The sequence below is a fragment of the Piliocolobus tephrosceles genome, chromosome 2 (genome assembly GCF_002776525.5).
Source record: "Piliocolobus tephrosceles isolate RC106 chromosome 2, ASM277652v3, whole genome shotgun sequence".
Taxonomy (NCBI): Eukaryota; Metazoa; Chordata; class Mammalia; order Primates; family Cercopithecidae; genus Piliocolobus; species Piliocolobus tephrosceles.
This window is the reverse complement of record NC_045435.1, coordinates 99903481-99931128: the sequence shown is the minus strand read 5'-3', so window position 1 is coordinate 99931128 and position 27648 is coordinate 99903481. Positions and strand designations below refer to the sequence as shown.

General features: G+C 43.7%; 1 protein-coding gene across 1 annotated transcript; it reads right to left on the bottom strand.

Moving 5' to 3' along the window:
- On the bottom strand, positions 1 to 27648 carry DCLK3 (doublecortin like kinase 3). The gene is made up of 5 exons (XM_023187682.1): positions 27585 to 27648; positions 25018 to 26894; positions 9175 to 9307; positions 5586 to 5753; positions 1 to 3071 (listed from the first exon to the last, which is right to left on the bottom strand). Exons 2-5 carry the CDS (start codon positions 26467 to 26469, stop codon positions 2878 to 2880), a joined length of 1947 nt encoding a protein of 648 aa, XP_023043450.1. The 5' UTR covers positions 26470 to 26894; positions 27585 to 27648; the 3' UTR covers positions 1 to 2877.

Genomic DNA, 27648 nt, shown 5'->3' with positions numbered 1-27648 from the left:
CAACTTTATTGAGGTATAATTGACACACAATAAACTGCACATAGCAAAAGTGTACAATTTGGTAAGTTTTGACATATATACCCCCATAAATCCATTATTACATCAAGAAAATGAACACATCCCTCATCCCCAAATTTACCAAGTGTTCCCTTGCAATCCCTCCTCCCCGCTCTCCCCATTTCCATCTCCAGGAAACCCCTGATCACTTTCTGTCACTGTAGATTCACTTGTATTTTCTGGAATAGTACGTAAATGAAATAATCAAAATGTAGTCTTTTTTTTCTTCTTTCATTCAGCCTAATTCTTTGGCGGTCCATCCATGTTGTTCATGTATGAGTAGTTCATCCCTTTTTTGTGGCTGTTATTCATTGTGTGGCCATACAATCTGTTTATCCATGCACCAAATCATGCACACTCAAGCTGTTTCCACTTTGGGGCTACTACAAATAAAGCACCTATAAATATTGTGAAGTCTTTATAGGACGTATGCTTGAATTTCTCCTGCATAAATATCTAGAAGTGCAATTTCATATGGTAGGTACATGTTTAACTTTTAAAGGAACTACCAAACTGTTCTCCAAAGGAGAAGTCCCATTTTATACTCCCAGCAGCAAGGTACGGGAATTCCAGTCACTCCACATCCTCGCTAGCAGTTGGTACGGTCAGTCTTTTCATTTTAGCCTTTTAATTTTAGCTATTCTAATGGGTGTATAGTGATCTTTCACTGTGATTTTAATTTGCATTTCCCTAGCCACTAAGGATGGAACTACAGCTTTTAGCAACTGGAAGAAGACTGAATCTATACAGGAGATCCAAAGGTATAGGAGGAAAAAAAAAAAAACAGAAAAATGTGCCATCATGGTAGTCAACAGGAGAAATTACTCAAAGAGAGAGTGGTCAATAGGGTCAAGTGATGCTAATTTGAGGATTGAAAATTCTCTTTTGGATTTAGTGAAATGAAGGTTACTTGTGTCTTTATCAAACGATGTTCTAGTAGCAACTGAATCCAGCTTCCAGCCTCTTCATGTTTTCAGAATGAGTCCCATTACACTGCCTGCTGGGCAGCACCCTCTCCTCAGGGGTCTGAGTCCCAGCTCCACAGGGCCCCTCCTCCAAGCTTCTGAGGTTAAAGCACCAGCTGGTACTTCTTTGATGTGGTTTCAAGTTTCTAGGGAGTGTCAAGGGTTTGGTTTCCTGAGAAGCCAACTCTGAAATCCAGATTAGCATCCAAAAGGCCTATTAGGGAGTGGTCTCAGGATCATTGCCTCTGGAAGGAAAAGGAAAGAAGCAGGATTGGGCAAGGGAGAAGCTGGGCTGTGATGCAGTCTCAACCAACAGTTCAGCCAACCCCCATGAGCAGGTCAGTAGTTGGATGGCCCTTCAGTATTGTCCCTATTTGGGACAAAGGAGCTGAGCCGCCATACCCTACCTGGACTAGTCATTTGATACGGCCTGCTTCAGGAGGGAGCTGAAACGTGTCTCTTCCAGTGGAGGGTAATTCCTGTACAGGGTTGAAAGCTGAGGGCCATAATCCAGCAGCACCCCAAGCAGCTTATTCCCTTCAGTCTTGGAGGACCTGAGTGGCATACTACAGTGTCCACTGCAAGGAATTTCTCCTTCAATCTCTTAGGTTCTAATAACCCCAACTTCTTCCCTTGGTTCTCCACCTAAGAATGGGAGCCACTTCCCGCAGTTACTATCTCTAAATTATACCAGAGCCTCCTTTGTGCTTTTTCCATTTTCCAAAACCTGATTAAGCAATTCCTTATGTTGAATTCTCTAGTACTGTTCCTGTTTTCCTAACTAATACACCCCTCCACCCAGATGGCTCCAAAACTGTTAGGGAACATAGAAGTGAGACAGCCACACTCTTGACTGGATTTGTGGCCTACTGACCAGGGCATTCATAATCTAGGAAGGTAAATTTGGGAAATATTAGGATATGTTTTGCTGTCAGCCCACACATACTCCCAGAGTCATCTGCAAAGACCAATATTTCAGCACAGAAATCTGGAATGTGTCCTGGGTGTATGTCCTGCAGGTAGGAATGTGCTTGAACTCTGAGCTCCTTCAAGTCTCTGTGTAATCCATTTACTGCATTTCTGACATATTAATGTACTAAATGGCTCCCTCGTGATCTGAAAATGTTAACACAGTCACAGCCTGAGTGCCTGACTTCACATAGAAGTGACTCAGGCTCAGGGATAATTGGGCTGAAAAGCAGTATAATGGTATTGCAGGAGCAAGAATGATTCAATAGTTTGGTTTTTTCTTTCCATGTCTCAGACTGCACCAAAACTGATTTTTGGTAAGACTGAAATGCTAGAGACCAAGAATAGTACATCCTAAATAAACACGTCTTGTCAACTCATCAAGTGTCCTTCACATCTATATGTAGTCATATCAGCCTCCGGAGATCATTCATTCCCTGGCCGTCGTCACCAGCACAAAGAAGTAATTGGAATACAGGCCCACTTCTGTTATTCAGAGCACATTTTATTAACACGGAAAGACCACAATGCACCTTATTAATCTCACAGGGGGAGTTTAGACCCTGGTAAGCACCACTCCTGTAGTACAGAATAAACTTGGTTACAAAGAGGAAGCAAAACACATCATTATTACCAAAATTCCTCACTGATGACAATGCTTATCCCCCAAAAATGTATTAAAGGCTTTAAATATACAAATCTAAAAATATGTTGACATTTAACATTTACTTAATTTTTTTAATATGCTTTAAAATACACTGAGTGTCTCTCCCTCTGATTCGCCAATTATGTGAAGAAGCCTCTTTCATTGTTTTTCTCTCAAACTTCCCTCCTTATCTCTGTCTTTGAGCAGAACTGGGGGCTGAACAGATTCCCGAGGCGGTGACTACGATACCTGTTCCGCAACCCTCTTGTGCTGGCTCCGGAAGTGACCCTCGCTGCTGGGGGACACCTGCTTCTGTCGTTTCACTGTATTGGTCTTGCCAGCCGTTTCAATCCAGGGGTGCTGAAGAACCTGATGAGCTGTGTAGCGCTTTTTGGGGTCTACCACCAGCAACCGGCTCACCAGATCTTTGGCAGCTGTTGGAATGAGTGAAGGGAAAAATGTGATGAATGTAAGTGGTTCTGAATTTTTCTTCCCCACACATGAAATAAGAACACAAACATTCACGTCAGCACCATGGCTGGCTGAAAGGCTCCTTCATATTCTAGAGCAGCACAGTGCAATAGAAGGCAGGAACATTCTCTATCTGCACTATCCACCTGTGATTATTGAGCATTTGAAATCTGGCTTGTGAAACTGAGGAAGTGAATATTTATATGATTTACTTTGAGTTAATTTACACTTGCATTTAAATAGCCATGTGTGGCAGCGGATAGGGGGCTACCATGTTGGACAGCACAGCTCGAGAGGATGCTCATTCATTTCTCTAGAATCACGGGGCCAGGCCCACTCTTAACATCGCAGGCACTCAGGGCAAAGGAACAAATGGAGACCACATGCTATACATCTACATACTTTAAGATTTCAAATCAAAACTAACACATTGTTAAATAAAATATGTTCAATCTTCCCAAGTCAATACATATGCCTTCACGTTGACAAAACTGAAAACCGTGTAAAGAAATCTAAAAAATAAATAGTGCAAATTCAAAATTAATTTTATTTTCTGCCGAAGACCATGACTGGATTGACTTTAGAGAAACGAGGGGCCAATTGGGGAGCCCAGCAGCAGGCAGAAAGCAAAAGAGATTTCCCCCTGGCTTGCTGGCTCTCCCAGCCTGGCTCATTGAGCCTGCTCTTTCAATCACTCAAGAATGCACAAGAAGAAAACATCCACCTTTTTGTTGTTGTTCTTTGCCTTTATTGAAGGCTGTCTTTTACTCAAGACCAGCTGCTCACCCACCAATCACCGCTCCCGTACACCGATGTCCAGCCACCTCCTGAGCACAGAAGGCCCAGATTCCTCCTACACCACCCAATTCAAGCCGGGAAAATTCTGCCCACAAAAAGCCCCAGCCCCACTGCTGCCAGAACCACTCTCTCCGGGTCCTCAAATGACTCACTCAGAGGCTGGAAGGCCAGATTTAAGTTGAGAATCCTCAGACTCTTGTGTACAAGTGTGGACAACCAGACCCCCCAGCCAACATGTCCAAGCTCTGTCTATCCGCTCCAGACAGCCACTCCTTGGCTACTTTACGGCATAGTGGGAAGAGGCTGGAAAGAGGTCTCACAAACCTTGGAAGTGGGCTTGGGCCATTTGGACAGGGAATTCATGGGTCTTAAGGAAGTGACCTAGAAGAGGGGACCTGGGCTCTGGGGGCACACCCCCTAAGCCCCATACTCTCCTCACTCTGTAGAGAAGGATGTGACTAGCACAGGCCCCAGGACGAGGGCCACCCATGCCCAAATCTAAGGAGTGCTGCACAGAACTTTCTAAAATGATTTTTAGTCCCTCAATTCCCAGTTGCCACTGCCTTGTCAGCTCAAGATCCTCATCTACTGTGACAAGCCACCCTCTCCCTACCTTATTTAGAGGGGGAAAAATGAAGATTTTCCCTTTCCTCATCTTCCAATCCCAGTGAGGAAATAGAGGCTAGGGATGGAGGCAGTTCAATAACTAAAATTAAACAGCATGTTTAGGGAAAATTGAAAAACAAAATGTTATCATTCTTATTCTACTTTATTTTTATTTTTATTTTGAACCAGGATCTCTGTCACCCAGGCTGGAGTGTGGTGGCACCATCATAGCTCACTGCAGCCTCAAACTCCTGGGCTTAAGCGATCCTCCTGCCTCAGCTTCCAGAGCAGCTGGGACCATGCCTGGTTAATTTGCTTTATTTTTTGTAGAGAAGGGGTCTTGCTAGTTGCCCAGCCTGGTCTCGAACTCCGGGCCTCAAGCAATCCTCCCACCTGGGCCTCTCAAAGTGCTGGGATTATAGGTATGAGCCACCACACCTAGCCTCCTATTCTACTTTTTAAGCTAAAGACTCAAAATCCCCAATTATCTAGTTCTCAGTTTTACAAGGACAGGGAGTAGTACAGACAAATCCATAGAGACAAGGGGAAGGATTTCATTTGGAATCAAATGGAACAGAGGGCCAAAAGCAGGGAGGACCATGCAGGCTCCAGGTCACTAAAAAATAACTGAGATCTTCATTGCAGAGCCCCTGTGCTCCAAGTGTGCTGCTATAGGACCCTTGGTTATGCACACGTAAAATAAGCATTTTCAGTCGTTCCATTCACAAACACTTCTGTATATAAGATGGCCTTTCTCTTTCCAAAGGAGAGTTATAATGTTTCTGATATTTTTCAGTTCTAAGGTTCTTGAATTACCTTAAGGAAAAGTACTTGGTGACTGTAACTGGTGGTTAGGCTTTTTCACTAAATCTCAAAGCACTAAACTTTTTCACTAAAATCTCAAAGTTTTCAGAGTGCTACACAAACCTACATGAAGCTACTGAGGAAGTAAAGGATGAGACATGACATGGTGACAGTCCAACTCTGCGCCGGGCACAGTGGTGGGTCCTCTACACATCTGACCTGAAAAATCCATCCCCTCCTCTGCTGTGTGAGGAAGCCCCAAATCTCACCATCAGAGATATTGTCCCAGTAAGGGGGGAGGAACTCAAAGTGGCCCAGCTGGATGATGTTAAAGAGCTCGTCCTGGTCCCTCTCAGGGCTGCGGAATGGCGGAAAGCCACACAGCAGGATATAGAGGATCACACCAGCAGCCCACATGTCCACCTCCAGTCCATAACCTGTGCAGACAGAGGCAGAGACACAAACAAACCTGAGACCAGGCAGGGTCAAAGGTGACAAAATAAATGATGGAGTATTGTGGTTCTAAATAGATCTAAGTTACAGAGGATCCCAGCTCTCAGCAACCAAGAGCCACTTCCAAACACAGCTCCCTTCTAACTCCTATAGATAAGGATTCTACACCATCGTTACTCAAAGTGTAGTCCATGGGCCACTGCCACTTTGCAATGCCTTATTACTGGTCTGTAATAAAATGAGCACAGAAACACTTGAAAGCAAGTGTTTGGAAACTCTTATAGCAATTTAACAAGACTGTGACATTCAGTTGCATGATTGAACGGCACATCTCGTTGAACAGCACATACATCGGTTCAGGCATTGTCACACACATGTGGTGAGTCACATGTGGCATGAGATGTATTCTAGTCACATGCAGCAGGACTGTGAGTCCACACTGTACTGGAAATTTTAAAACTTCATCCTTCACCAGAGATAGTTAGAGAAGCCCGAGTCTATACTAGCAATCTCTGCTTCCTATATATCCATTGCCTTCTCTCTCACTTAAAAAATATCATTTACTGGCTTTTTAAATGATTTTTAAAAGACTGATGTTTACTAGCTGTATCCCCCACATGTGCACACACTAGTACACAACACACACACACATATGCACACACCCATATGGAGACATGTATTCTTTTCTAAATAACATTTTTATTTACTTTTCTACATAAAATTAGGATCACGTTGCACTTACACTGTATTTTATTTACTTAATATTATATAATGGCACTTCCAACATAAGAATTTCCTATGAAAAATATAAAAAATATTTTTTACAAACATGATTTCTAACAACTATTAGTATCCCCTTTACATAATAAATTGCTATGTTGTAATTTAAGTTTTTACTAATTTTTTTACAACTGTAAGGAATTTTCTGATGAGCATTTATTAAATATTTGTGCACATGTCTGATTATATTCCTAAAATAACCTTCCAGCAGTGAAATAGACAAAGCAATATAAAGATTATTAATACATATTACACATTGTCTTCCCAAAACTTATCACAGCAATATATACATTTTCAACACTTTCTAACTTTCTACAGTTAGAAAAAGAAAACACTTGACCGTTGTAATTTAGAAGTTAGATATTCATGATTAAGCCCCAGAGTAAGTTTGACAAAACACAAATCAGCAGGAAAACACTAAGAGAATAAGTCACTAACAACCCCTTGTGACCTTTTCTCAGTTCTCAACCGTTCACTGTTGAGAGGGACTGATTTTCCTGGGTCTCATCAATCTCTAGAAATGTCCCTTGGCCTCTGTGACAATGCACTTTCCAGATCCATTCTGGGCTACCCACCCTTTTCTCTACTGACCCCTCCTTCCTTCTCTCATCTCTGAGCTCTTGGCCTCCTCAAGAATACGTCCTTGGCTCTCATTCCTGGCATTACCAAGGAGCCCATTATCAACCACCTCTCTGTTGAGGAGTCTCAAAGCCACATGTTCAGCTCACAGCTTCACCTCCTTGCCAAGTGGACAACTCCATTATCCATCCTGATATCTCTACAAAGTCAGTGTGTTCAAAACTAAACTCACCCCATCCCCCTGTCTCCCAAAAGAGCTATCCTTTCCAACACCCTGTTTTAGTTGGTGCTACCACCAATATGTGATTTTCCCAAGAATTCATGTTGCCTATATGCTTTCTTTTCTTCTCTTAACCAGTTCATCGATGCCACACCAAGTCTAAACACCTCTACCCAGCCTTCCCATTTGTGGAGAATTTAAGCTCAACCTATCCAACTGATATAGTTTGGATATTTGTTCCCTCCAAATCTCATGTTGAAATTCCATGTGTTGATTCCCAGTGTTGGAGGTGGGGCCTGTGGGAAGTGATTAGATTATGGGGGTGGATCCTTCATGAATGGTTTAGTACCATCCCCTTGGTGACAAGTGAGTTCTCACTCAGGTGCTTCACTTAGGATCTAGTTGTTTAGAAGTCTGGGACCTCCTCCCTCTCTCTCTTTCTTGCTCCCAGTTCCACCATGTAACATGCCGGTTCCCTGTCACCTTCCACCATGAGTGTAAGCTTCCTAAAGCCCTTACCAAAAGCAGAGCAGATGGCTGGCACCATGCTTGTACAGCCTGCAGAACCCTGAACCAACTAAATCTCTTTTCTTTATAAATTATCCAGCCTTCGTTATTTCTATAGCAACACAAAAACCTGACTAATACACCAACCAATTGTGTTTCTCTCTGGTCCACTGAGGCTAGTCTTCTCCATGTCTCTAACACCTGACCTCATGCATGTCATCTCCTCATCTTTTGGTTTTTTGTTTTTGTTTTTGTTTTTGTTTTTTTTCTGACACGGAGTTTCACTCTTGTTGCCCAGGCTAGAGTGCAATGGCGCAATCTTGGCTCACTGCAACCTCCGCCTCCCGGGTTCAAGCCATTCTCCTGCCTCAGCCTCCTGAGTAGCTGGGATTACAAGCATGTGCCACCACGCCCAGCTAATTTTTTTGTAGTTTTAGTAGAGACGGAGTTTCACTGTGTTGGCCAAGATGGTTTCGAATTCCTGACCTCAGGTGATCCACCCCGCCTTGGCCTCCCAAAGTGCTGGGATTACAGGTGTGAGCCACTGTGCCTGGCCATCTCCTCTTCTTAATTGTCCTGATGGTTCTGCTGCTGGGAAACTATCCGTCCATCCCTTCTCCCTGTCACCAACCCTGCAACCCAACGAAGGTCTTCCCATCTTACAATGGTGGGTAAATTGATTTCTCCTGAAGTGCCACAGTAGTCAAATAGTCATTCATATAGTTAGAGCCATATCATAACTATTATTTCCTTTTTAAATGTTTTAGAAACTATGTCACTAAAACAACTCATTGGATCCTTGCATAATATACAAGTAGGTAATAAATATTCATAGAGTTCATGGAGGAAAATGGGATCCCCTTTTCCTTTAAATGGAAGGTTGGTGAAGAAGTGTTTAAACCAAGTACCATAAGGACTACTTCAATTCTCTCCTGTTAGAGACAGCCTTGGGTCAGTAGCCCAAATGGCCTTGCTTGCTTGAGTTCCCCATCCAATTCTCCATCATCTTTCATCTCACTGTCCTGCCTAAACACACTAAACACACACATACACACACAAACACACACACATACACACATACACACACACACACACACACACATACACTGATCCATTCACTGTAACAGGGGCAGCCCTGATGAGGAGAAAGCTCTCATGCTTTGATCAAGCCTACTTCAAATATTTTCACTGAAGTCCAAATCCAAGCCTAAGCATCAGTTCTCTGAGATTTATTCCATATTGAAAACTAGTAAATATTACAAATGAAACATTTGTTAGTAAGGGAACTAGAGTCCCACAGATCGATGTGTAACACTTACCTTTCTCAGAAAGAATTTCAGGAGCTACATAAGTCGGGGTCCCACACACAGTAAATATAGGTCTCACCACATGCTTTGCTAGTCCAAAATCAGCCAATTTCAAGGTAGTAGATTTGTCCTCATTTCGTTGAACCTGTAAGAAACCAAAATCCCCAAACCACCACCAAAATCGTGATTAGAACAAAGAACGGATACTAATGAAACAACAGGCATGCAAGGTCAAGATAAGCAAACGATAAACCTATGTGGGATTACAGCTTAGCCCAACACTGACAAAGCTAACTTGACCTCAATGACAAGGGCTCACATTTTCAACTAAAGAACCAATGATTTAGATTTACTATGCCGTCCAATATGGTAGCACCATATTGTCACAAGTGGCTACTTAAATTTATTAATTAAAATTAAATTAAAAATTTAGCTTCTCAGCTGCATTAGGCACATTTCAAGTACTCAAAAGCCACTTGAGGCTTGTGGCTACCGTATTGGGAAACACAGATAGACACACTTCCACTGTTGCAGAAAGGGCTATTAGGCAGCATTGAGTTAGAACAAGGATCAAGGATACTTTGAGCACAGTCTAGCTTTCATGAGCATTAGAAAATGCCTCTGGGCAATGCAAAGGCTGGGCAGACATGAAAAAGAAAGGAAAAAGACTGGGAATGAAAATGAAGAAGTATGGGGCAGGGATGGGGGGAGGTGAGGATGGTTAATTGGTACAAAAAGAATAGTTAGGGACGGGCGCGGTGGCTCAAGCCTGTAATCCCAGCACTTTGGGAGGCCGAGACGGGCGGATCACGAGGTCAGGAGCTCAAGACCATCCTGGCGGTCAGGAGATCGAGACCATCCTGGCTAATACGGTGAAACCACGTCTCTACTAAAAATACAAAAAACTAGCCGGGCGAGGGGGTGGGCGCCTGTACTCCCAGCTACTCCAGAGGCTGAGGCAGGAGAATGGCGTAAACCCGGGAGGCGGAGCTTGCAGTGAGCTGAGATCCGGCCACTGCACTCCAGCCCGGGCGACAGAGCAAGACTCCGTCTCAAAAAAAAAAAAAAAAAGAATAGTTAGAAAGAATGAATAAGACCTATTATTTGATAGCAAAACAGGGTGACTATAGTCAATGATAATTTAACTGTACATTTTAAAATAACTAAAAGGGTATAATTGGATTGTTGGCATTAGGATGGTGCAAAAGTAATCACACAAGGATAAATGCTTGAGGGGATGAATACCCCATTCTCCATGATGTAATGATTATGCATTGCATGCCTGTATCAAAACATCTCATGTACCCCAAACATATATGCACCTAGTATGTACCTTGATATGGTTTGGCTGTGTCCCCACCCAAATCTCATCTTGAATTGTGACTCCCACAATTCCCACATGTTGTTGGGGAAACCCAGTGGGAAGTAGTTGAATCACGGGTGTGGGTCTTTCCCATGCTGTTCTCATGAGAGCGAATCGGTCTCTGACAGTTTTAAAAATGGGAGTTTGCCTGCACAAGCTCTCTCTTTGCCTGATGCCATCCATGTAAGATGTGACTTGCTCCTCCTTGCCTTCCACCATGATTGTAGGAAGGCCCCCCCCACCATGTGGAACCCATAAGTCCATTAAACCTCTTTTTCTTCCTGGTCTCGGGTATGTCTTTATCAGCATCAGGAAAACGGACTAATACAGTAAACTGGCATGAGTAGAGTGGGGCACTGCTGAAAAGATACCCAAAACTGTGAAAGTGACTTTGGAACTGGGTAACAGGCAGAGACTGGAACAGTTTGGAGGGCTCAGAAGATAGAAAAATGTGGGAAAGTTTGTAACTTCCTAGAGACTTGTTGAATGGCTTTGCCCAAAATGCTGATAGTGATATGGACAATAAAGTCCACACTGAGGTGGTCTCAGATGGAAACTAGGAACTTGTTGGGAACTGGAGCAAAGGTGACTCGTGTTACATTTTAGCAAAGAGACTGGTGGCATTTTGCTCCTGCTCTAGAGATTTATGGAACTTTGAACTTGAGAGAGATGATTTAGGATATCTGGTAGAAATTTCTAAGCAGTAAAGCATTCAAGAGGTGACTTGGGTGCTGTTAAAGTCATTCAGTTTTATAAGGGAAACAGAGCATAAAAGTTTGGAAAATTTGCAGCCTGACAATGCAATAGAAAAGAAAATCCCATTTTCTGAGGATAAATTAAAGCCGGCTGCACAAATTTGCCTAAGTAATGAGGACCCGAATGTTAATCCCCAAGACAATGGGGAAAATGTCTCCAGGGCATGTCAGAGGTCTTCATGGCACCCCATCCTATCACAGGCCCAGAGACCTACAAGTAAAAAGTGGTTTTGTGGGCTGGCCCCAGGATCCCCATGCTGTGTGCAGCCTAGGGACTTGGTGCCCTGCATCCCAGCCACTCCAGCCATGGCTGAAAGGGGCAAACATAAAGCTCTGGTTGTGGCTTCAGAGGATGCAAGTCTTGGTCACTTCCATGTGGTGGTGAGCCTGCCAGTGCACAGAAGTCAAGAATTGGGGTTTGGGAACCTCCGCCTAGATTTCAGAGGCTGTATGGAAACACCTGGATGTCCAGGCAAAAGTTTGCTGCAGGGGTGGGGCTCTCATGGAGACCCTCTGCTAGGGCAGTGCAGAAGGGAAATGTGGGGTCAGATCCCCCAAACAGAGTCCTTACTAGGGCACTGCCTAATGGAATCTTGAGAAGAGGGCCACTGTCTCCAGATCTCAGAATGGTAGACCAATGACAGCTTGTACCATGCGCCCGGAAAAGCCACAGACTCTCAATGCCAGCCTATGAAAGAAGCCGGGAGAGAGGCTGTATTCTGCAAAACCACAGGAGCGGAGCCGCCCAAGACCATGGGAATCCACCTCTTGCATTAATCAGCATGACCTGGATGTGAGACCCAGAGTCAAAAGAGATCATTTTGGAGCTTTATGATTTGACTGCCCTGCTAGATTTCAGACTTGCATGGGGCCTGTAGCACCTTTGTTTTGGCAAATTTCTCCCAGTTGAAATGGCTGTATTTATTCAATACCTGTACCCCAACTGTATCTAGGAAGTAACTAAGTTGCTTTTGATTCTACAGGCTCATAGGTGGAAGGGACTTTACTTGTCTTGGATGAGACTTTGGACTGTGCACTCTTAAGTTAATGCTGAAATGAGTTAAGACTTTGGGGAACAGTTGAGACATGATTGGTTTTGAAATGTGAGGACATGAGATTTGGGAGGGGCCAGAGTGGAATATGATTTGACTGTGTCCCCACCCAAATCTCATCTTGAATTATAACTCCCACGATTCCCACATGTTGTGGGAGGAACCCAATAGGAGGTAATTGAATCATGGGGGCAGGTCTTTCCTGTACTGTTGTCATGATAGTGAATCAGTCTCACGAGATCTGACAGTTTTAAAAATGGGAGTTTCCCTGCACAAGCTTTCTATTTGCCTGCTGCCATCCATGTAAGATGTGACTTGCTCCTCCTTGCCTTCCACTATGATTGTGGGAAGGCCTCCCCAGCCATGTGGAGCCATAAGTCCATTAAACCTCTTTTTCTTCCCTGTCTCAGGTATCTCTTTATTAGCAGCATAAAAATGGATTGATACATACCCACAAAAATTAAAAATTACAAAAAAATGAAGAAGTAGACCAATAAGCAGGAGACAGATGTTAAATACAGGCCCTCATTGGGAGAGGTGGGGGATTAAGAATCAAACAGGCCAGGAGTCTTTGAGCAATTCCAACTCCAAGACTTGCAGCTGAATGGCCTTGGACAAATTTCTTTACTCATCTGAGTCTGTTTTCTCATTTGTTTAAAAAAAAATGGGGGTGGGGTAGGTGCAGTGGCTCACACTTGTAATTACAGCTCTTTGGGAGGCCAAGGTGGAAGGATCACTTGAGGCCAGGAGTTCAAGACCAGCTTGGGCAACACGAGGAGACCCCATCTCTACAAATAGTAAAAATATTAGCCAGGCGTGGTGATGCATGCATGTGGTCCCAGCTACGTGGGAGGCTGAGATAGGAGGATCACTTGAGCCTGAGAAGTTGAGGCTGCAGTGTGCCATGATTATACCACTGCACTCCAGCCTCAGCAACAGAGCAAGACCCTGTCTCAAAATAAAAGACGGAAGAATGGGAGTGACAGTTTCCAGCAAATAGGCTTATGTCACGAGTTTCATTCAATGTCTGCAATTTGCCTAGCAAAGTATTAGCTCTAAAGTGACCAAAAGGCCCAGTGTGACTTCCACCAGGTTTTAGAAAAGGGTAGAATTGGTCAATTTTTAAAACAGAGAAAAGGCACACTCACCTTCACTCTGAATGAATACAGAATCTGAAATGCTCCCTCCTTTTTCCCCTTCAAAACTTATCTCACCTGTCTCATTCCTTCAAACAAGTCCAGGCGACTGACTTTCTCATCTCTGGTAAGCCAATTCCCATTGCCAAGTTAGTATGCCCTGTCCTCCTTCCCCAACAAGTGATTTGATATAAGATTATGACTGTTAGGAAAAGCTGGACCTTAACCTAGAAGAAACTAATCTCAAGAGGTAAGTGTGGCAAGTATTTAGGTCACTATGCTGGAAAATAAAACTAAATTTCACATGAAAAAACTAACCATGAGGGCACAAACCCAGCACATCTTGCAGCAAGTAAAAGATGCATCAGTGCCCCTGCCTGAAAGAAGTTTTCCAGTTTGAGGGAAGGTTAAATAATCAGACACAATTCAATACTCCAGCATCCTTCCAAACTATCTGGTACCTGCATACATAAGGTCCAAGGGTAACTGCCCTGTTTCTCATGGTAGAAGCTGATTGCTCAGACGAAGGTGAACTAAGCAGTTAGTTAGACCACTGTGTGAAAACTTACTACAATTTGGGCAATCTTATCCAAGCAAGAGACTCATTAGTGCCACCACAGCTATAGGAGAAATTATCAACTTGTCTGCAGGCATACGCCCTCACATCTCTCCTGGAACTGGGGCAAAGGCTCCCAAGGCTCCTACCAGTGCCTGGACAGGTGGGCAGTAGGGGAACTCTGCCTCTCCCTGGGACCCATCACAGCCATGGGCAACACCTAGAATGGCAGGGTGGAGCCGCCTTTCCCCTGTCTCTCCAGACCAGAATAAATTCTCCACACTTGCTTTGGTTTCTGTCAGTGAGCTTACATCTCCATAAGCAGCAAGTGTCTTAATTACTGAGCCCAAGTCACCACCAGACAATCTAATCAATGTCTCCATAATTAACCTCACCAAATGGAAAGTCATAAATTTAGAACTAAAATGAAATTCTGCTTGGTCTGCATATAGAAACTGACATAGCCCAAAAGGAGACAACAGGGTAATTACCAAAATAATTTAAGAAAACCTTGTTTGGAAGGGAAGGAAAACAAAATAATGTGATGCCTAGAATGACCAGATGGATCATATGCATTAATCATAGTTGCTGGGTGACTGCTGGAAAAATATGTCTCTCACAAATATTTATAAATTAGCAGCATTAAAAGCATTTGGCTGACTGGCCGGGCATGGTGGCTCATGTAATCCCAGTACTTTGGGAGGCTTAAGCAGGTGGATCACTTGAGGTCAGGAGTTTGAGACCAGCCTGGCCAACACAGTGAAACCCCATCTCTACTAAAAATACAAAAAAAAAATTAGCTGGGCATGGTGGTGGGCACCTGTAATCCCAGCTACTATGGAGGCTGACTCAGAAGAATCACTTGAACCCTGGAGATGGAGGTTGCAGTGAGCTGAGGTCGAGCCACTGCACTCCAGCCTGAGTGAAAGGATGAAGCTCCGTCTTAAAAATAAACAAATTAGTTTTAAAAATAAATAAATTAAATAAAGCTTTCAGCTGACTTAGTACACCAAAGTAATAAGTGTGTTCCTATTGTGAAATAAGTGAAACATTACCTTCCTCGTGGAAGCCCTCAATTCCAAAACCTGGCTCCACTGAGCTTGTAGCTGATTAAACATTTTGGAAACTCACATTTTACTTTGAAAAGTTATTATGTTAACTATCCAGAGACTGAATGATATATTTTCAAAATGTAAATCTGTTTTTAGAGTATGATATGGACCTATGTGAGATATATTATGCCTTTTCTAGTTTCTTCATGCTATAGCTTTTCTCTTTCAATCTCAGGATCATCCCCTGAGCATCAACAATTGCATAAGCAGAACTGGGGGGGCGGTTAAGATCAGTGGCGCCACTTGTCCCTTCCAGAAAGTGGCCCCAGGTGGCCCGATGTTTTTAGTTCTTCTGTCTCCAGCTTCTACTGTCAAGAGTTATTTAATATTCTTCAGCGTTGTCATTTATTTCCTCTACCTAAGCAGCTTAATTACTTTTAAGGTCGCACACTGTCTGCAAGTTTTTTGGCTTATTTTTGCAACAAGCACCTCACATATTTGGCTTCAGAACAGTTCCTATCTTAAACCTTGAAATCAAATGAGTGATGTTGTCCTAGAATAATTCTTCTTCCCAGAATCTGTGGGACATCTGATACCATCAAATCCAAACCTCCACCCAAGCAAAAAACGTGTCTCAAACATCCTCCCACCAGACTATCGTTCATGTCTGAATGAAATCTCAAAATGGAAAAGACTCCACAACTCTAAGCTGTAGTTCATCCCATTTATGGCACACTTAGCTTGTGAGGAGATTCACCCCATGTTGATTCAGAATTCCTTTCCCACTCCTGTTTTCTAAATCTGCGCTCTCCAGTGATGCTGAATAAGAACACATCCCTCCAAAGATGGGAAGCAAGTACCGTGATCCCCAGCTCGCCTCTGGCTTCTCCAAGCTAGCCTCTGTGATGATTAATTTTAGATGACAACTTGACTGGATTAAGGAATACCTAGTACTGGTAAAGCATCTTTGATGGGGGGGCGGGGTGAGGGCAGTGTCTGTTAGGTATTTCCAGAGGAGATTGGCGTGTGAGTCCAGGTGGACCAAGTGCAGAAGATCTGCCCTCAATATGGATGAGAGCAGCATCCAGCCAGCTAGGGCTTGGATAGAACAAAAGTAGGGAAAAGGCAATTGGTGTCTCTGTCTCTCTGTCTCTCTGTACCCCCTCCTCCCCATCCTCCTGGGACATCAGAACTGTAGGCTTTCTAGCCTTTGGGCTCCAAGACTTATACCAGTAACCCCTGGGTTCTCAGGCCTTCAGACTTGGACTGAGCCATGCTACTGGTATCCCAGGGTCTCCAGCTTGTGGACAGCCAGTCATGGGACTTCTCAGTCTCCATAACCATGTGAGCCAAGTCCCCTAATAAATCCCCTCTTATACATCCCTATAAACACATATCCTATTGGTTCTGTCTCTCTAGAGAACTCTGGCTAATACAACAACCAAGGATACTCTAGTGAATCCTTACAGGACCTGGTGTCCTGGTCACCCTCCCTCACTCATCCCTTTTCCCAGTGCAGCCCCTAGACCCTGGACCAGCACCATCAGCATCTCCTGTGAGCTTGTTACAGCTCTCAGCTGCCCCAGAGCCCCTGAGCCAGAATCTGCATTTCCTCACGACCTCAGAGAGATCTGTGTACACGGTAAAGTTCTGGATGGCCCCTATGTCATTGATGCCTTTCTTAACCAAGAATGTCCAGCACCAAATGCCACACAGCAGGTGTGATTTGATCAGAGCAGAGGATCTCAGGACTCTCGGTTGACCAGGCACTCAAGTGGTCATCAAGACAGCCAAAGACCCCATTAAATGACCCACTTCAATGTCCCTGCCTGAGAAAACCTTTCAGGGCTTTCCCAGGTTGTGTGGTGGGGGCGCACAAAAGCCCCCTTTGAACACATCTCACTTTGCCCTCACCCCACATCTCCCTGTATCTATTTTGCAGCCTACCTAAACTTGCTGCTCTAGGCCATGTTCCTGCTGGGGGCTCATTTTCGGTTGTTCTCTAACTGAAAGTGTGTAAGAGATTACATGGCACTGTAATGACTATTATCTGTCTGCATCTCTCACCCTTTTCCAGCCACATCAAAGTGTCTTGCTTGGAATCCAAGTGATCTACATTATTTACATAGGCATTCAGATAACATCTGGATAATCTCAAAGCTTCAAGAAGAATCTTTATTTTTCTCAACAATTTGCTCTCTCCTTCAATGGTACCTCAATTTAAATGTGATCTTGCAATTCTCATCTCTGAACAGAAGATGGCAGCAAAGTCCGGCCCAAACAACAAATGGCTCCCTTAAGGATTAAGACATGGATAAAGTTTATTTATCTTTGCCACCTTCTTACTTGATCCATCATGGTTTCTTGTACTTTTTCCCTCCAAGGTCCATTTTCAACTGGCTGTGAAGAATGAAATGATCTTAGAAACCAATTCACATTAAAATGCCAATACCTAAAATCCATTTATATTTCAACGACAGCAAAATATACCATAATACAGGCTGGGTACAGTGACTCAGTCCTGTAATTCCAGCACTTTGGAAGGCCAAAGCAGATGGATCACTTGAGTCCAGGAGTTTAAAGTGAGCCTAGGCAATATGGTGAAACCTCATCTCTACAAAAAATACCAAAATATTAGCCAGGTGTGGTGGCTCATACCTGTGGTCCCAGCTACTTGGGAGGCTAAGGTGGGAGGAGTCTGGAAGGCGGAGGTTGCAGTGAGTTGAGATCACACCGCTGCACTCCAGCCTAGGTGACAGAGTGAGACTGTCTCAAAATATATGTACATACACCATAAATAACACTTTTATGTGTATATATATATACACAAAAATAACACCCTTGTGTATATACCTACACACAAAAAATATATATATACACAAAAATAACACCCTTGTGTATATATCTACACAAAAACAACCCTTATTTTCTCTACATCTCTCTTTAGCTACTGTTCCATATCTATGATCCCCTTCGTGCGTGCACACACACACACCCTTGAAAGAGGTGTCTATACACACTGTCTACATATATATGTATATATATGTGTATATATCTATATATATATAGATATATACACAAACACATAAACATACCATAATACAAAAGTATGACTGAAAAAAAATCAGTGAGGAAAAAGTCTTCCCTGGGACTTGTCACATGGCATGCTCACAAAATGCTTTTGGTGTCTGTTTACTGCATCCGCTTATTTCTACTTAATTAAAATCTCCTGTTCATTCAACAAATACTTACACACCTACCATCTGCTAGGCAGTGTTTGCAATATTAAGAATAAAGTAGTGAATGAAACAGATAAAGTTCTTTTTCTTATGAAGCCTCCTTTCTATTAATGAACAATATTCAAATAAATATGTAATGTCGGGCAGTGATAAGTGTTTTGAAAAAGTAAAAGTGGGATAAGGGCTGCGTTGTCTAGTACAGTATCCACTAAGTACACATGGCTATTGATTTTTACATGAAACTTAAAATGCAGTTCCTTAGACAGGAGGAACTGCCCATGTGGCTATAGGCCACCACATTGGGCTGTGGAGATACAGGAAATCTGTATCTCCATCATCACAGAACATTCTACTGGCAATACTGGCACAGACAGTGGCAGGGTGTTTTTTTTTAATAAGGTGGTTAAGGAAGGACTCACTGATAAAGTAACATCTGAACGAAGGCAGGGGTGAGCCATATTAAGATGTGAGGAGCAAGTTTTCAGGTAGAAGAAAGAGTAAATGTGAAGGACATGCATGATATGATGTAGCAAGCAGGGGCAGGAGCAGGGCAAGTAAGGAGCTGGGTGGCTGGAGAATGGCTTTGAGAGGAAGATGGAGTCCACATCATATAAGACCTTCCAGGCCATGGAAATGACCTTGGCTTTTATTCTGAACGTGAATGTGAAGGGAAGCTAATGGCAGCTCTGAGCATAGAAATCACTGTGATAAACTGTCTTTTTAACCCAGTGTCTGGTCAGAGGTGGCTAGCCCAGCTGATGAAGGACTTTGGACTGTAGGTGTTTCCTGAACTTGATAGCCTCATATTTCACAGCACACTTTACTTTACCACCTAGTCATCCAATCGGATGATCATCTCAAATTCAACATGCTGGAAACTGATTTCACCTCGACCCTGCTTCTCTCCCACAGTTCCCCAACCCCGAGAATGGCTCCATCATCACATAAAGATGCTGTCATATCTCTCAACTTTAAAAAAACACAACTCTTATTTTCTCTGCATCCCTCTTTAGCAACTGTCCCATATCTATGATCTTCTTCGTGAGTGCACACACACATATACACACACACACACACGCACACACCCTTGAAAGAGGCGTCTATACACACTGTCTACAGTATATCACCTTCCATTCTATCCTAATTCAGTCAGACTCTCATTCTCATAACTACACAGAAACCACCCTCCTCCATTAGAAAAATGGGGCTGCGACTGATCCAGCTTCAGGTCAGAAACATCTGTCACCCTTGAGTCTTCTCTTTCCTCATCCACCGCATTCAATCCACTGACAAGTCTTGTCTTTACCCTTAGGATGACCACTTCTCCCCATCTTTACTGCAGTCCCCAAGACCAAGCCACCATCATCTCCTGCTGGGACCATGGCAGTGGACTCCTCACTCTTTCTTTTCTCCCTCTCCTCACATAACCCAACCCCTAACATGTGGGACTTCCACAAGAAGATGACCCAGAACCTGAGGGTTTCTGTTGCAATTAGACAACTAGACCTTAGATCTCAGAAACTTGAAGAGATTTACTGAGCTGTTTCCTCAGCTTAAGACCATTTTCCGAATGCCCTTAAAGAGTTTTAAGAAACTTAATCTTAGATCCTCAAGTGACTCACAAGAATATACTCTTTTAGAGAGGTGATAACATACATGAACACAGGGATTAAGTGGACTAAAGGAAGGTGCTGTTATTTTCCTTTACCAAATGACCAGATCTTCAGGCCTCCTTGATGAAATGAAGTCACAGTTTTAGATAGGAATCATACTTTAAAATTGTCTTTGTTGTTGATAACTTACTGCAGACATTAACTTATTAGACACCTATCCTTTCAGGTGGATGTTTCAAAAGGAACTTACAGAAGAAAGAAAACCTCAATCCTCAAGATGACTCAGTATCTAGAATTTTGAAGACTATGAGAAATTTCCTGTAACCTCTGCCTATGTGGCCAAACCCTGGAAATACATAAGTTCACTGAGTGTACAGATACTATTATTGTCCTGGAAATTGCTGAAATGGATACTGAGAGCCTGTCTTACCAATGTAAACCTACAGTCATAACTGCAATGATTTTTGACAAGAATATACCCCACAGTTCTCTAGAGTTCAATCTTTTATATAACAGCATTCTCAATGACTTGATCAAAATGGGCCAATGACCTAAAGACTTGTGTCACTGTACTTTTTCTTTGGTAATTTCATGTTATTACTGAAATTAATATTTCTTTATTTTATTAAGTAGAACTTAAGTATACTTCATAGTTGTTGTTAGTTTTTTTCTTAATGTGATTGGGGTATAAATGCATTCATGAATACTTGGACTATTAATGAGAAGCTAAGGGAAAGGAGATTGAAACTGAAGCTGGTAGAAGAGAAACCTTGCTGATCAAGGAGAATTATGCATTGCAGAACCAGTGACTACCACAGCAATAATCAGTGAGTCCTTCTTATATATCAGAGTAGAAGGGAAAAAGAACTTACAGAATTCAGACCAAGAAAATGATTGAAGAGGTTCATTGTAAAGGGAGAATGAGCAGGAAGTGTGATTGGCTACTTTTTATCCTTCCAGATTTTCCCTGCCACCTTTAGGGACACCAGTCACTGCCCTGTCCTAGTCATATTCACCAGTAAATATATAGACAAGCCTGTTTCTTCCTAGAACCAGCAGGAGACCAGAAAGAGGGTACAACCTTTGTCCTTGACCAAGCTGAGACCTGTTCCCACTATCCCCACCACCGTCTCTCCTGGATTTCGGGGATCTCTGCTCCCAGCACTCCAGGGCTATAACAGCTAGTCTGGGGGCAGTAGCAGAATTAGAGACATGAGCACCCTATATGCTAGTGGAGGTGTAGCAGCATGCCCACCCTACTCATTCCTTTCCACTCTATTTCCAGGCAGGAACACATCCTTCTCTTCCCCTTATTCTGGAAGAAATTTTCTCAAATGACCGTACTCAATGCTCATGTCTGACATCTCCTCAGTCTCTTTCCCCATCCCGCTCACCCAGCTTTCTTTGCTGAATACAATCTCTCAGCCATCAGCTATAAATAACCTGGCCTGTGCTCTTCCACCGTGTGTGTGAGCTGGTCTAATCATCATTACTCTTCCAGCTCCTGTTTGCTTCTCCACTTCCTTCCACAGAGCCCAGCCAACATCACCCAGCATATTCCAACTCCTCCTAGGAGCACACACTGGCAGAAGCAGCAATTAACACTGGTATTTCTGCAAGCTGGAAATTCTTATAATTAAAACTTCTTTTGTAAGATCTCAGGAGTCTAAATAACCCCAAGGGAAGAAGAGCACCATCATCTTATCAGGAAATGTGATCAGTAGAAATAGATAAACTCAGTAACGTAGGCCTAAAATTTTCCTCTAGGGCCCAATTATCAGATATAAATATTTCTGTTGATTAAAATATGATAAGCTTGCTATATTCATTAGGAGCTTTTAGCACATACAGATAGTCTCTAAAAGCAGCAACACTTTGCAATCAGCCGTGTAATCAAAAGTTAGTTCTGACATAACCACTTCCCAAAGCTTAACAAAGGCAGGTCTTAGCAGACACAGCAGCCACCCATTAAAGGCAGAAACAATTAGTTTGACAATATAAAGCTCAACACAAGTGCAAAACACTAAATTAAAGGCAATTGAAGAACATCAACTTATGGACAGTAGTCACCAATGTGATGTTTATTAATATTTTAAATCTTAGAAGGCCAAACAAATTTGCAATGTAATTATATCAGCAGCTTTAGAGATGACACCTTGCTAAACCCGGACGAGTCAACTGTCAATCCAACATTATCTCTATCTCTTTCTGAAAAACCAAAAAGCGCTGACATCAGATAGCATTTAGACTTCTGACATAACAATATGTTAAACTTTACTCACCCAGAAAAAGGATAAACATGTTTTATAAATGTGCCAGACCTGTCCGTTTTGATAAATGCAAGCTGACAAATTATCCATAGGAAAACAAATATATTAACCTATTCCACAACAAATATGTAGCTTTCTACAGTTTCTGAAGAAGCCATAACACCACAAAAAAGATTTTTTATTTGAAATATATGTATATAGGCTTTCTTCAAAATAAAAAAAAAGAAAGGGTCTACATATCAATTGGGATCAATTCCGATAAACAAAAGCTCATGCATTTAGAATGAAAAAATTACACCACTTTGTAGTCTGCCTTCTCTCTCTCTCACTTTCTCTCTCTCTCTCTCTCTCTCTCTCTCACATACATATACAATTCCATTGCCTGCCCCCGAGCACTAAAACATGCACATACTGACATTTAAACCATGAAGAACTACCCAGAGGCAAGTAGCTTGTCCATATTAAACATATTCCTTGCTGTTTTCCTACTTCCTCAAACCACCCTCCATGTGATCTATAACAGTGCTGACTTTCTCCATCTCAGAAAGAGCTGATAAACCCCTCCACACAAATGAGAGCTTCTATTGCCCAAGAGATGGGTCGACTCAAATGACTGGTGCCAGGATCTTGTTAGAAAATGCAAACTAAGCTAACTCTCTCCAAAAGACAGTGATCTCATTCCACATAGCTGAGAACTTGTTTAACTGTTATAATGCTATAGTAGGCACATGTCTGAAATGTTCAGCTCAGGGGACCTCCTTAGGCCTCGAAAGGGATCTCTCCTGCTTAGGCTATTCAGTGAAAGAAGCAGAGAGTTGTTAAAGAACACTGCTCTGTTGCAATTCCAAAGTGTCCATAATAAAGAGCATACGGTACATTGCACATAGAAGACATCTGGGCTCAGACCCAAAAGACAGGAACAATCAAACAGCGAGTAAAGAAAGGACGAGGACTTCCAGCTAATGCAAAAAATGAAATCGTTCAAAGAGAGTAATTCAGACCACTCATTCAACCAGTCAAATTGCTTCTGTAATTCTATGAGTTAGGACAAAAACACAAAAACAAGGTTGCTCGACTTAGTGGTCAATGTAGACCTAATTTCACCGGATAATTAGTTTGACTCACTCAGTGTTTCACCTGCTTGTGAGAGCAGTTTACAGACAGGCGAATGCACCAGGATAGTGTCTCCAGGCTGAGTCTACAGCCATGGAAACTAAAGAAAATAGCATAAATCCCTTCCCCCCGGGGGACCTTTCCAGCTCCTCGCCAAAATATGGCCCATGAAAATCACTGTGTCCATTCACTATTGCTTTATCTGCAGTGACGTGACTTTGAATGCTTACTCATGAGATTCACCTTGATATCAGGGTTGTTTTTAATGTAATAATAGTGATAGTCTCTGCCACTGATAGAGTTCTTGCTGCTTCCCAGGCAGCATGGTATGGCCTTTAGGTATTCATACAACTAATACGTATTAAATGTCGACCAAGTGACAGAACTGTTCTGGGTTTGAGAGCACAATCTGAATGAAACAAAGTCCATGGTGTCATGGAACTTTCTCTCCAATAACAGGAGGGAGACAGAAAGGTAAATACAGACTCTATCAAGTGGTGATCAGGGCTATAAAGAAGAAAGTGGGTGAACATGCCAGAGGTGACAGTGTCATCATGACAAAGACCTCCTGGCACACACTTGTACTCAAACACATTAATATACCAACTCACTGCAATAAGCGAGAACACACACGGTTGGGATTTGGGAATCAAAGTAAGAGAGTGTTTAAAGGACTCATGACAATATGTGGGCTGTGTTAAATGATTTGGGGGAGGATTCGTGAAAGCAGGGTTTTGCTCTGGGCTGGATAGTGTCAGCACGTGGGGGTAATTCTATAATCAGGTATCTTAATAATTCTTACATGAAGGTAGGAAGGATGAAGCAATGCACTCAGTCACTCACAGCAGCCACAAAGGGGACATGTGACCTTATTTGTGGTTTGGACAATATTCTTATTTTTATCTGCTTTTGGATATCAGCATAAAGGGGTTTTGCTTTTGTCTTGAGCCATTATGGTCACAGAGTGGCCTTATCTGATGCCCTGATCTGTGAAATTGCTTATGCTCAACAGGAGAATGGCATAGCTGAGATAAGAGTGTCAGGCCAGCTCCCAGCCGTCAGGGGCTGCTTTTCTTTTTCCCACACTCAAACTGCAGGCAACCTTCCAAAATAGGCACTATTACCATTTCTCTTTTGCAAAATAATGAAACTAGCGTCCAGCAAGATAAAGGGCTTATCTTAGAGCAAGCAACTAAGAAAGCCAGGATTCAAACCCAAGTTATCTGACTCCAGAGCCAGCCTCATCAGCACTCCTTACACAGACCCTTACAGTACTGCACCTTTTGAGCTGCTCAGCAAAGCATTATCTTCAAAGAGACCAAAGTGGCATCTCAGTGGGAGGGTGAATGATGCACACAAAGCCTCAAGGGGAAGCTGCCACCAGTAGGCATCCCAGTACCTAAGTACCAAGAAATTAAGTTCACGTGGTCATTATCAAGACAAACGCATTTTTCTCCCAGAGATGAGGAGACATTTTCCATTTAATTTAATTTGGAAGGTTTCTTTTTCCATAAGTTAATCAAAACTAATTTATCTCAGCAACTTATGACCTATAACCATAGTTTTAAATACTGGAACAGTATGTTGTATTAACATAAAAGTAAAGTTCTAGTGTGTAAAGGTGACAGTGTACAAAGCAATTGATATCAATTTTATCCCATTTTCTAAAAACACCCTCTCCCATATCATCCAAAGTCAAGGCTTACCAAAAGGTTTTCCGGCTTGAGGTCCCGGTGGACAATGCTCTTGTCATGCATGTGGACGAGGGCCTTGCATAAGTCCATGATCATGAGGGCCGCATCGGGCTCCGGGAACTTCACACTTTCTATGATGGCGTCAAAAAGGTCTCCTCCCTGCACGTACTCCAGGATCAGGTAGATTTCCGTGTCTGTTTCGTAGACTTCATGTAGTTTCACGATGTTGGGGTGAGAGAGGCTCTGGATGATCAAGATCTCACTGTCCACCATGTCCTCCTTGCCCTTGAGTCTGGACTTGTCAATGATCTTCATCGCATAGGCCTGCCTGGTCTCGCGGTGCCTGCACTCCTTCACGACAGCAAAGTTCCCGTCCCCAATGACCCGGCCAGTCTCATAATGCTTCTCCACATTGGCGGCAATGATGCCCACGGGTCGCGGCTTCCGACCGCTGGGCCTCTCTGGCTTGTTCTCTTCTGGCCTTGTCTTGGGCTCCTTTTCTAGCTTTGCAGGTTGGTCATCTCTGAGAGTCGTCTTTCTGCCTCCAGACATACATGGCTTTTTCTCCTTCTCTGCCTCCTTCTCTTCTCCTTGGGTCCTGGGGAGCTTCTCAAAGCCTGCCTGGTGCTCTCTCAGGAGCCAGCCACCATGCTTGCTCCTGCTCATGGGCCTGGTGTCTTTCTTCACCTCCCTCAGCCCTTCCTCTGTGACAGGAAGAACTTCCGCAAGTTCCTTCTTGGCCTTGGCTGCTCCCTGAGCATGGCTTTCTTGATCCTCTGGGTCTCTGTCCTCTTTCTTGTCCGTGCTCTTGCTGGGTCTCCTCAGCTCTTGAGTGGGATTCCTGGGGCTGCTCCTGTGGCTGTCACCCTTCCACCCTTCCTCCCCACCTGCAGGATTTGCCTCGGGAGACCTCCTGCAGCTTCTGGTCCTCACCAGCTTCTCCACCTCATACATTGGGCCCTTCCCCATATCCAGCTCACTGGTCCCCAGAGAAAGCCTCTCGCGCTCCAGGCTCTGCTGAAGCTCCCTCTCTCTCTTGCACTTCTCACATCTGATAACTTCACCCGAGGTCTTTTCAATCTCCACCCCGAGGTGCTTCTCTCCCCTTGCGTGCCTCTCTTCTAGAGTGGCTTCCCTGGGCAACTTGCTACCGGGTTCCGGCTCCCGTTTCCCCCTCCCCCACTTCTTCTGGGTCCTTGCTCTGTCATCTAGTGAAAGCTCCTCGGGGATCTTCCCCTGGTGCCTCATGGCTGCCTTGCATCCTGCAACCTCACTGCAGCTTTTGGGGGTCTCGGTTTCCCCACAGCGGTGGTCTCCTTTCAGAGCCTTGCTAAATAGCCTGCTCCTCAGCCTTGGAGAAGGGACACGGCTGTGCTGGGCCAGTGTCAGGGCCCGGGCTTTGTTGGGGTACAATTCTTCTACAGCCACCTGAATGCTCTTCAGTGTCAGTGGTTCTTTGCCCATAGCTATGAAAGCATCCCCTTCCCTGAAGAAATCAGAGACACTCCTGATTTCCCTGCCCTTGAGGTTAAACAGTTTCCTCACACGGTCATTCTTCCATCTGGGAGAGCCCAAGGCTTCTGAGATGTCAGCTAAGAGCTGCTCGAACGTCTGCACTGATCGCCTGTTGAGGAGCAGGGTGATCTTTCGGGGGCGCTGCCCACCCAGCTTCACCACAGTCACGACCCTGGGCTTCAGCGGGCTGTTCTCAGGATGTGCCGAGTGAAGGCCATTCCGAGGGCAGAACAAGGGCACGACGGGGCCACGCGGCCCTAGGAATGGTTTCTCCAGATTCCCTCGGCTGGCAGGCAGCCAGGAGCCTTGCAGCTTCCGCTCTGTGATTCTCGAGCTTAAATATTTTAGAGAATGGTCACATAGGCCTTGCTGTCCTGCAACAGGAAAAGGACAACAGAGTGTTAGTTAAGATGGGTTCAGAGAGCCCTCAGCCTTCACCAAAACTTTACTAAAGATGACTGATTCTAGTATTACAGTTTATAAGTGTGGTTTCTGAGAGTCTGTTAGAGATGACGGAGCCTTTATACTTAGGTCTAATTCCCAGTCTCCTCTACACCAAGAGTGCAGAACAGAGTCAGCATCGGGCCTGTAGTGATTCCTGTAGGCCTCATAGAGGCCCCCAGGATGGGCCACACTTCGGGAGCTGATACAGTTTGGCTCTGTGTCCCCACCCAAATCTCATCTTGAATTGTACTCCCATAATTTCCACATATTGTGGGAGAGACCCGGTGGGAGACAATTGAATCATGGGGGCAGTTTCCCCCATACTGTTCTCATGGTAGTGAATAAGTCTCACGAGATCTGATGGTTACATCAGAGGTTTCTGCTTTTGCATCTTCCTCATTCTCTCTTTGCCTGCTGCCATCCATGTAAGGTGGGACTTGCCCTTCCTTGCCTTCTGCCATGATTGTGAGGCTTCCCCAGCCATGTGGAACTAACTGTGAGTCCAAGAAAACCTTTCTCTGTAAATTGCCCAGTCTCAGGTATGTCTTTAATACAGGAGCCCTCTCAAAGTGAGGCCTGACTCTGTAAACACAACTCCAGCTACCCCAAAGTGAACTGACCTTCAAGGATCTACAACTGAGATAAAAAGAGCCAGTTGTGCTGCCCATGAAACACCAACAAGAG